The sequence below is a fragment of the Lycium barbarum genome, chromosome 7, assembly GCF_019175385.1.
Source record: "Lycium barbarum isolate Lr01 chromosome 7, ASM1917538v2, whole genome shotgun sequence".
Classification (NCBI taxonomy): domain Eukaryota; kingdom Viridiplantae; phylum Streptophyta; class Magnoliopsida; order Solanales; family Solanaceae; genus Lycium; species Lycium barbarum.
This window is the reverse complement of record NC_083343.1, coordinates 112614538-112626129: the sequence shown is the minus strand read 5'-3', so window position 1 is coordinate 112626129 and position 11592 is coordinate 112614538. Positions and strand designations below refer to the sequence as shown.

At 35.7% G+C, this 11592-nt stretch overlaps 1 protein-coding gene across 1 annotated transcript; it reads left to right on the top strand.

Moving 5' to 3' along the window:
* Positions 1 to 380: 380 nt before the first annotated feature.
* LOC132603831 (uncharacterized) lies at positions 381 to 7309 on the top strand. Its single transcript, XM_060317110.1, has 9 exons — positions 381 to 530; positions 720 to 838; positions 930 to 951; positions 4782 to 4838; positions 4910 to 4991; positions 6105 to 6200; positions 6291 to 6415; positions 6515 to 6533; positions 6770 to 7309. Exons 2-9 carry the CDS (start codon positions 739 to 741, stop codon positions 7049 to 7051), a joined length of 783 nt encoding a protein of 260 aa, XP_060173093.1. The 5' UTR covers positions 381 to 530; positions 720 to 738; the 3' UTR covers positions 7052 to 7309.
* Positions 7310 to 11592: the final 4283 nt, after the last annotated feature.

Here is an 11592-nt window from a genome sequence, read left to right as displayed (position 1 = left end):
TCAAAATGAGTTGAGGTAATAAATGAGTTGAGTTAATATTGGCTCAAAAGTTACTTGGGTTGAAATGAGCTAAAAATGAACTGGGTCATGACCCGCTTAACTAAACCCAATTTTTTTTGAAGGATCTATTTTCTAGAAATACATTTTTTGCAAAAAAAAAAAAAAAAAAAACTTCGAAAAAAAATTTCGCTGATTTTTCGTGGAAAATATTTTCCTTCATATCAAATACACGACAAATTTATAAGATACATGATAGAAAAAATGTGCATACATAAAATAAAATAAATCTCAAGCAATAAATCCAAATCTAAGTAAATTTTAAAATTGGGCTTGAATTGAATTAATATTAAACTAAATTGGAGATTAATTTAAAATAGCGCAATATGAAATTATGTTAAAATTTTGGAATGGTTGGGCGGGTCATCATCTCGGGCCATATTTGACGCGCCTGCTTTTAAGCCACTCGGTTTCCCAACGTCGTCTCCACGGTACTCAATTTTCCAAACCACTTTGAACACTCTGCGCCAACTGTAAGTAAAGACAAAACTTTCCCAAGCGTTTTCTTTCTTTCTTTATTGCTTTGTCAAACAGTTGTGGACAACCTATCAGTTTCGTTTTTATCGACTCAGATTGACTTCAATTTCCAATTTCATTGACTTAAAAAAAAAAAAGAGTAGAGATTATTATTTAGGGTTTACTAATTTTGCTCTCAATTGAAGGAAAGAGACATCATCAGATATGGCGTCTCAAGAGTATTTGAATAAGATGCAAGTTCGACAGAATTATCGCAACCTTTGGCATACTGATCTTATGCGTACAATTCAAGCTGATACTCCTTGTAAATATCTCACACTTTTTGTCTATCCATGTTATTTTTCTGATGATTACTTACGTGTGTTTGCCTTATATGTGTTTTGTTTTGTTTGCAGATTGCTGCTTTGCTTTGTGGTGGTAGGTATTTGCTTGTTTTTATTGAGAAATTTAATGTTGTTGATTTGATCTGTTGATATATGCTTATTTTATGAAAATATTTGCTGCTTTGCATTGTGGTTGTAAAGTATGTGCTTCTGTTTTTTTTTTTTCTTCGTATGAAATTTACTGTTTTTGATTTGATTTATTGATCTACGCTTATTTTATAAAATTGTTACTTCTCTGTCCCAATTTATGTGGTACTTTTTTGCTTCCCGAGATCCCAAATTGAATGAACTTTGACCAACATTTTAAGATATATTTTTTCGCCAAATTGATATGAGAAAAAGTTGCAACTTATACTATTTTTCTATTTTTAAAAATATTGAGTTAATCTAATTCAATTTAGCTCCAAAGTTTAATCAAATTGACTCTTGAAAAGCGAAAAGTATCACATAAATTGAGGTAGTCAAGAGCCGTCTAGTTTCCCTTCTTTGTATTATTATCATTATTATTACCCTCCTATTATCTTATGCTTTAATTTTATAATTACCTGTTGTTTACTTTGCTTCGGTTATCGTGTTATTTGTTGTTGCTACTGTCTTTCTCTACTGTGTTCCCGTTTCATACGACTTTGAATTGCTTGTCCTTATGGCGAGGGTCTATCGGAAACTGCCTCTCTACCCTCCCCAGATCCCACTTTGTGGGGATTGCGCTTTGTATGTTGTTGTTGTATTCATGTTTCATACCTGTTTTGATATGCTTTTCGGTTATCGGGAACAACCTCTCTACCTTCACAAGGTAGGGGTAAGGCTGTGTAGATCTTATACCCTCCCCAGATACCATGTGTGGGATTACACCGGTTATGTTGCTGTTGGTGTTGTATTTGCTGCAATTTGTGTGATTTCTTCTTGGAATTGATTTTTTTGGGTAGTGTATCATTAAGCAAGATAACTTTATGCTATGATTGTTTATATTGCTGAGACAATTTAGGGTGATTTGACTTGGTTGATATGATCTCCTTAGAATTGAGTTAGATTGAATGCTTAAAAAGTTGTAGCTAAGTCTTCTGGTTAGATGTTTATGTCAATTAGCTGGATATAAGCTGGATTAGTCTTCACCGAAAGGTGTGGCCTAATGGTCAATGAAGTGGGTTGACAGTCATGAGGTCTCAAGTTCAAATCCTAGCTGAGACAAAAGCACTAGGTGATTTCTTCCCATTTATCCTAGCTTTGGTTGACAGAGTTACCTGGTACTTCTTGTTGGTGGGAGGTGGTAGGTATTCCGGGGAATTAGTCGAGGTGCGCGTAAGCTGGCTACACTATGGTTATCAATTAAAAAAGCTGGATTTTGTCTAGTGCCTGTTTTGTTAGATCCCGTTAGTTTGAGTTAGAGAAATATCATACGGGGTGGTTTGGTTCGTATAGTTATGCGAGGATTATATTAACTAAGATTCTAATACAATAATTAACAATAATTGAATTAGTTAGTGCATATGCTTTTTTTTTTTTTTGGTTGTATGTTGGTTCATTGTTTGAAAAATTGGATATGTAGGGTACAGTATCTAAAACATGTGGTTGCTTTTGAATTGAATGAGATTTTGTTTACAATCATGCCCATTACATTCTTGATGGGCTTGAGAAGAACTAGTACAACAAGGGTGTTTTTGGTCTGTATCCAAGTGTAGGTAATACAGGGATAGTTACCCTGCTTGTTTTTGGTATAAAACAATACATAGATTCCCGTACAAGTTATACATAGATGGAATAGTCGTGGACGTAAGCTGGTCAGACACCACTGTTATAAAATAAGAAAACTTATAACTTATAAGCAAAACAAGGGATTAAAAGAACCCAAACAAACACCATTGCATGGGAGCCAAGTGAAGAGGGAGGAAATAGGCACCCCAAATGTTCCAGTGCCCAGTGCAAGACACGTTTAATTTTAAGCTAAATTGGATTGGATGTCCGATTAAGAGCTGGTGCAGTGTGATGCGAATGCAAAAACATGAACTTAGGATGTCGGAAGATATGGAAGAGCATAACGTTTGTCTGCATGTGGTTTCCTATACCTGGATTATCCATTTTTGGAATGTTGTCTTATGTGCATTTATGTAGTAGGCCCAAGAAACAAGTTTTACCTTATCAGCAAAGTGAAGCAACAAGTGATTCAAGTATTTACACCAATTGCAGTAGGAGAAAAAATGGAAGGATGTTTATTTTCTTGACTTGGCTGGTAGCTAGAGGCGGATGTAGGAATTTGAGATTCCGGGTGCCACATTATTTTGAGCTTCGACTTGTTTGGGCTTCGATTTAGGTTATTCAGCCTTCCAGTTTATATAGACAAACCGATTATCGCACTATTTTGGCCTTTGACTTGATTTATTTTGAGCTTCGGTTCGGCTATTCCTCTTAGCTACAAGTATTTAGCTTTAGCTCTCTAGTTCTCTTGGCTATCGTTACATTTTTCAACTCGTGGAAAGTGGAAAGGCAGATGCGTCGTCTTTCTCGATGCGTACCATAGCCCAGCTTAGTAAACAAGGGAATGACCCATGGCATCGGTTGACTTAAATGAGTTGGGAAACGAAGCAACTTCTGACCGTTTATATAGACAAACCGATTGTCACACTATTTTGGGTTTCAACTTGATTTATTTTTTCTACCGCCGCAGTTCGTGTTATTCATCTTTTCGATTTATATAGACATTGATTAAACGAAATAATTTAATAATTAAAACAATTTTAAACAAAACATAAAACTTCAATAGTATTACTAATATCAACAAAAATATATTATCCATTTATAATTGTCCTTGACGAGTTATTATATTTTGAAGCTATCAGCTAACTCAAGACTAATCAACTAGAATTAGAACTCACCTTAGATGCATATTTAGATACTCAAAATAAAAACTTACTCATAAACACTATGAACTATGAACAAAAGCAAGGATTAATAAAATTTAAAAAGTCAATAGTGACTCATAAGGGAAAAAAAGTCAGCAGCAATAAGCTTCTTAGAAGAGAGAAGTCTTTTTAAGAGAATTGGTGCAAGTTGGGCTCGATCCCAGGCACCGTAGGCAAAACTTTCAGGCCTTAACCAGCGGCCTCAAACAATTATTTGTCAGTCAGGGTGCCATTTTACGTATTTCTACCATTCCCATATATACATGCAAGGTTTCGCTCGAGGTGTGCGGGTGGCGTGGCATCCCCACCCTCCTTTCTAGATCCGCCCCTGCTGGTAGCTGAATTCTCTCTCTGCTTACAACCTGGCTGCATGTCAGTCACGCATGCTTGTCCTCTTAAATCAAGCAGAAAGATAAAGTGAGATGCTGTAAAACATGGTGCAATTTGGAGCCACAAGTCAAAATTTGATTTTGGGATGGGAGAGGGGGTAGGAGTTGCTGTTGTAGTCGAAAGAGGGGACTTGTTTACTGGAAAATATCTTGGTTTATAAGTTAATACGAGTGATTGCTTCAGAGCACTTCTAATATTTAAATAGACTGGAGAGAAAGAGATAGCGAAGGATGTTTTCCACTGATTTTAGGACGGTATTTGGGTCTAATGCCAGTTGCCAGTGCTTTCCAATTTTTTCTAGCGTCTCTTATTTAGCTGATAAGCTAGCATTCACGTACTGTAGAGATTCTATTACAAGAAATCACCTCCTCAGGTTCATGATCAATTTCGCCGGATATCCTGCAATACATGTGTTATTGTGTTTAGATGTCCAGATATTTATTAATAGCATTCTTCAATTGGATTCTTGCTATACTTTTCTGGTATTATGCAACTAGTGTTTTCTTCTTGTTACTTTAAGAGAGAACTCCTTTTTAGTAAGTTATATATTTGCCTTACTAATTTTTCAAATTTGCAGTGCACCATGTGTGTCATATTTGCTTCGAAAACGAGCTCTTTATGGTGATATGACAAGGTAAGACATTGTATCTTTCATTAATCTCTGATGGTGCTAGCTTTGTTATAATGATATTTTCTGTTTCACAGGTATACATGCTGTGCGGGTTATATGCCCTGCAGTGGTCGGTGTGGAGAAAGTCGTTGTCCTGAGCTTTGTTTAGCAACTGAGGTGAGCACAAAGTTGGGTACTTTACTTTTGTGTTTACTGTTAGAACATAAATAAAATTAATGTATTGATAGTTTAAAATTGCGTAGATTCTTTGTATTTGAATTGAAGAATATTCTTAAGTACGAGAATTTGTATTTTCTTTACTTTACCAGATTAGACTTTGTATAAGGAGCGCCATGCATCTCTTCTTTTTTCTTTAATTTCTTCTCATGGTATCAGAGTTGCTACATCTTGGTAGAGACTTACATAACTTCCACGTACCAGCAGGCAGTCATATGCTAAATGCTTTGTGCTGTAGTTGCCGATGCTCTCCTCTCTCCCGTTGGCTCCCCTTGTGATGGTCTGTACTCTACTACTTCCCTTTTCAACAGCTTGTGCTGCTCCTCTTTCTCTGCCCACCGGTGCCACTCCTCTTTCCGGCAACCAGCGCCACTCTTTCCGATGACTAGCATTCTCCTCTTTCCAGTGAACCGCGCCCTCCGCTCTGCTTCGGGTGTTTAGCACTGCTCCCCTCTTCTTCGTTGTCTGGAGTTGTTCCTCTCTTCTCGAGCATATCTCTTGACGACTGATGCTCTTTTTTTCTTGGCGATTGGGAACGTTCCTTTCTTCTGCGGGTGTAGCGCTGCTCCTCTCTTCTTCAGTCAACCGACATCTTCTCTTTTTTGGACGATCATTCTAGTTGCAGCATGCAACTTTCTAGTAGTTCCCTGACCAAACTTGGGAAGCAACATTCTGTCTCAAAAAGCAAAGCTCAAGTTGGTTTTTTCCATTTGAGTTTGAGGGAGGTGCTAGAATTCAAAAAAGGTTAATGCAGTTATAGGTTAATATTGTGTTCTTGAGTTAGAGAATAAGAGCATTTTCTCATGGCTGTCAACAAGTTTAAGGACATCAAACGTTTATCCTATCTTAACTGTGGTATCTACCTATAATTTTTGGTGAGCTGGATTTTGAGCATCAACCTCCCTTAGGATATCAGTAAGTTTACCTTTGGGTTGCAGTTCTTGTGTTGCATTTCCCAGGTCCCCTAGCTTTAAGTATATCTAAGATAATAATTGCCCTGTGTGATTTAATATTCTCATGCAGTGGTGGCTTATTGATCTTTAAAACTACCAGGTTTTTCTCTGCTTTGGAAATTCAGTGGCTTCAACCCGCTTCTTGTTGCAAGATGAGTTCAACATACAAACAACGCAATGTGATAACTGCATTATTGTAAACTCTCTCTCCAAGTTCCCATTTTTCACTTAATCTTATGTAAATCTGTAAGGCAATTCATCTCACACATTTCTTCCTGCTTTGTAGGGTTTCATGTTCTGCCTCCAACAACTTGCTTGCATATTTTCAATTGTTGCTTGTATTGTTGGAAGCCAGGAGATCCAGGAAGCTTCTCAGTTGCTATCATGTTTGGCTGACATGGTTTACTGCACGTAAGCTTCTCTATATTCACTCTATTCCTGGACATTATCTTTTTGTATCAACATATCTCAAAGTTCTTTCCTAAATATGCTGCATCTTCTTGATTGCAGGGTTTGTGCCTGTATGCAGGTAAGCAAGAAACTTAATTTAACCGTCTCAAGACATGGAATGCTTCTCAAATAAGATTAGAACAATATTTGTACAATGATTGATATGGAAAAAAAATTATTCATGATAAACTAAAATCAAAAGATGAGGTTACTCATCAATAAGAAACGAGCTAGTAAGCTTGCCACAGTAAGTAGCCATCCGTTTCCTAGTTAATAATTTACATCCGAGGTTATTGTGTTTGATGAGCATTGCAGACACAACACAAGGTTGAAATGGACAAGAGAGATGGCAAGTTTGGTCCTCAACCAATGGCAGTGCCACCTATGCAGCAAATGTCACGACTAGATCAGCCTTACCCGTCAACTGTTGGATATCCTCCTCCAGCATATGGTCAGCCACCTCCTCAACAAGGTTATCCACCCGCTGGCTATCCACCTCAACAAGGTTATCCACCTGCTGGGTATCCACCTCAACAAGGTTATCCAGCTCCTGCCTATCCTGCCTCTGGTTATCCACCTCCTGGCTATCAGAAGTGATCTTTCAAAGGATTTGGTGCGTCTTTCCAAAATTAAAAGAGAGCTGAACATGAGTTTATCTCCGGTAGTATTAACGGCGTGTGTATTTGTATAGATTCATTGGTGAAATGGCAACTATAATTGAACTTGTGTGCTGATATTCTGTAGATTTTGGTCTCAGGGAAAATATGTTTCCTCTTAAACGATGAAGATAACATTGCTCTCCATCCTACAGCCACTTTTAATTGGTGTTTGAATTTGAGTCGTGATATGTGTCGAGCTCACCGTGTTTAATTGGGTTTTAAATTTGAAGTTGTGTCGTGATGGGTTTCAAGCTCACTAATTCATTCGGATTTATTTGGAGTTGCTGTTATTTGCAAAACTTGATTCATGAAATCATAATGCATATTTTGGTTAGGAGCACTTGCTTGTTGACTGCTTGTTGCTGAGGCTCCTTAAATTTCTGTGGTACTGTGCACTTCCTTTTAAACCTTTGGACGGTATGAAGTGAAATATTAGAGTCCAAACTTCGTACAATGTTTAAGGGGATGCTTTCTAATTTTTACAACATTACTTCTAACTATTTGTTTCTAATTGAGTATGGATGATCACCTTACTGTTCTTACTACATAATCTTTATTGGGTTCTACCTGAGTATGAAATGATCATACAGATCTTGCTATATGCTTGTGTTGCTAAGTCGTTCATTTAAATCAAGCCTAATTTTGTGTGCGAAAAGGGGGGGGGGGGGGGGGGGGGTGGAGGATATGGAAGTGTATTAAGTAGTTCAAATAGAGGAAACTAAATATTTGCATCTAGTGTTTATATCAAATCAAGCAATTTAATTTTAATACTAGTAACAAGTTGAAGTACATAATCATTTCATTATAGTTGAGTGATAACTATCAACTATTTTGCATCAGAAGCCGTGGAAGACAAGATCCGGTTTAACCGGCAAGGTACCAATTTTTCCACTGTGAAATCCTAACACCTACCACTTATTCATAGCCTCTTCCCTTCGAAAATCGAAAGGCCAAATTCTAGAATTTCAATGTAAGGTTGTCTGTTACCTCTTAATTTCTGTTGATACAGTGGATACAACTTTTCTCTGCAACCACACTGTAAGGATGTGCAAGGTAAGATTATAGAAACGCCAAAATCAAAGTCAGTATAGGTCTTAAGTCTTAAGGGATATAACGTCACTGAGTGGTGTAGTCACGCTCTTGTCCACATCAGTAAAAAAGGAACATTTTAATACTGAAAAAAATTATCCGGGGGGTAATAGAATCAACGCAAAGGTTAGGTGTGTAGTTGGGATTTTGATCGAACGTTGGGGGGTATTTTGAGTATTTTCTCCACGAAAAGGGGGTGCGAAATTGCTCATCAAAGTCTGAAAGATTCCTCATCATGAATATAATGGACTATAACTAGCTACTTAATTAGTGCAAATATATCTACGAACCTATTTGAATTGACTATAGTCTAAGGGGTCGTTTGATTGCTAGTTTGGAGGTGAGTTATGCAGGTATTAAATCCTGCATCAATAATATCACCTTTGGTAGCCGGTTAAGAGGTAAGTTATTCATGTATAAAATTAATACGGTGTTTGGCTTACAATTTAGAAACCCGCATAACTAATACATGTACTATAAGTTACGAGCGACTCTATGTATTATGCAGGGTAAAACGTGAAATAGGTAATACATAAATAACTAAACCCCGCATAACTAATTCGTGCATAAAATAATACATAAATTCTCTCATAACTAATCCATGTATTACTAATATCTGCATAACTCTGACCAGCTACCAAACCACCCCTAAGTGTACTTTAAAAAGTAGGCAAATATTTGTCACTCTTTCCACTCTAATTTAGTATATATGAAATGGACATCTTATAGTGCATACTTTCTCTCTTAATCATGTATCTAAATTACTCTTCACTAGTGTTTGGTCATAAATTTTGTGAAACTTGAGAAAAAGAGTTTTTGAACTTGTGCTGAAGAGTAGTTTTTGGAACTTGAAGTTGTATTTGAATATGCATTTTACTTGGAAATTTTTTTGATGCTGTGTAAGTAGAAGAAAAATTTTCAAATAAAATAGAGTAGCACATATAGAGGAACAACAGGGTGGAAGTCCAATTTAACCGGCAAGGTTTTTTCTAAATCAAAAGTCTATGGCCTAACTTCTATGTATTCTTAAAAGAACAGCACGACATATGCATTATATCATTTTCGCTAGCCTTAGGACTTCAATCTAAAATTAATTGGGACTGAGAAGAATTAAAGAAGGTTTTAGACATTCACCTCGTTGGAAATGACAAATGCAATGGAATGGTTATAGTTGCCTCTCCATATTTTTCTCAATGAAACGATTTGGCCCTATCCTTTTGATTTCCATCTACGGAAGAGATAATTCGTAGTTCATATGTTTTGGTTACTGTGCATGAGTGGATATAACAAAAAATACTTTATTCATGCTTTGTGTTTGTACCAAATTATATGTATTACTTTATTAAGTGCCATATAATGAGAGAATAACTCGTTCCTCTCCGAACTTGGACCTTATTTTCAAAAAGACACTTAACTTTACGAGGGTTCTATTACCCCTTGAACCAATTCAAAGTGGAATTAACAACCCCTTTTACACCTATGTGGCATAGGCGTGTGGCAACAAAAAAATTGTTAAAATATTATTTTTATAGTATTTTCTTTTATTAAATATATTTTCTTATGTTTTCTTTTCATTTTCCTATTTTCTCTTCTTATTTTTTTGTTTTTTGTTTTTTCCCTTCTTCTTCGTTGAACCTCAATCCATTTCTTATTTTTTCTTTTCATTTAGGTTTTACTTTTTTTTTTTACATATTATATCTTGTCCTTCTTTTATCTATTATTTTACAAGAATGACATTTTGGCCGGAAAATTTTCTGCCATTCTCTGTGCTGTTCTTCGCGGGCGACGGAAAAAGATCTGGCAAAAAAAGGTTGTAGAAAGTCAAATTTTTGGTAAAGATAGAATATTTTCAGTCTCTTTTGTTAAGATATTAGGTTTGAGTTTACAAAGGGAAGATCTGAGAAAGTATTTTAGATCAGTGCTTTAAAATAAAAACATATTTCACCTCGTCGGAAAAAATGATGACACCGGCGAATAAATTATCCGGCAAATAAATCCTAACTTATTTCATTACCTTTTTTTCTCCTTCATTAATCAAACTCAACAATTAATTTGTTTATAGTAACAAAAAAAAAAAAAGAGAAAATAGGAAAAGAAAAGGAGAGAGAAAACAGTAAAGAGAAAGGAAAAAGAAAAATGAAGAAATATAAAAATAGTTAAAAATAGAAAAATGATGTGTCAGAATAAGAGTGGTGCGTGATGTAGACACTCTTCATTAAGACTATATATTGAGCTAGGAAGGTTGTATTAATTCCACTTCGAATTGATTCAAGAGAATAATAGGACCTCCGCAAATTTAAGGTGTCTATTTGAAAATAAGGTCCCAAGTTTAGGGGATAACGATGTATTTACTTGGCATATAATCTATACCATATATAATATAAAGTTAGGCATATACATAGTGATGTGACACCTTTCTATGGCCTAAAAATCTATTTATCTTTTTTCTCCTTTTTTTTTTTTGGGCATATTTTTCATTCTTTATTCTATTATTGTAATAATAAAGAAAGACAATGAAAAATTATGAAGGCAATGAAGTTGAAAAGGAAAATAAACACTCTCATTTGTTTGTAAACGAGAGTAGTCAGAACTCACAGTATTGAAGTCTCCTTTTTATCTTTCCTAATTAATTCTCATATTAAGAAATGAATGACTACCATTACTACTCATTGCAATAAAGAAAGGCAATGAAAAATTATGAAGGCAACGAAAAGTTGTAAAGGAAAATGAAAACAGTCACATTTGTTTTTAAACAAGTACTCACAACTCACAGGCTTCTTTTTATCTTTCCTATCTAATTCTCATCGTAACTTTATGTTCTAGACATTTCTTCAAAATTAATATAAGTGGGGCTAAAATGCGGTTATGAGTTTGTCAAATTTTTGGCTAACCTTTTCATATTACACATTAATGGATTGACACAACCTTCATATCCCATTTAATTGGAGGATCAACAACAACAACATACCCAGTGAAATCCCACAATGTGGGGTCTGGGAGGATAAAGTGTACGCAGACCATACCCCTATCTCGGAAAATAGGGAGGCTATTTCCGAAAGACCCTTGGCTCAAGATCCCATTTAATTGGAGGATGTATATCCCTATAAACTCCATCACCCACCAGATTCTCTTATTCAAATACTAGAACATAATGAGCTTTCAATACGTTCAAGTGCAGTCATGGCCATTACTACTCATTGCAAGGTAAACTTCGAATGTCAGTAAAATTTATCTATTTGCTTGCAAGAGTTTACAAATATCATTCCATTGTATATTTTATACTACATTTTTTGTTGGTTCGTCAAGATTGCTATATGAATACAGGAGATTCATATTATGGCATCCAATCTAAAGGGGACATCGTGAGTTAAATTTAAATTCTTTATTGTT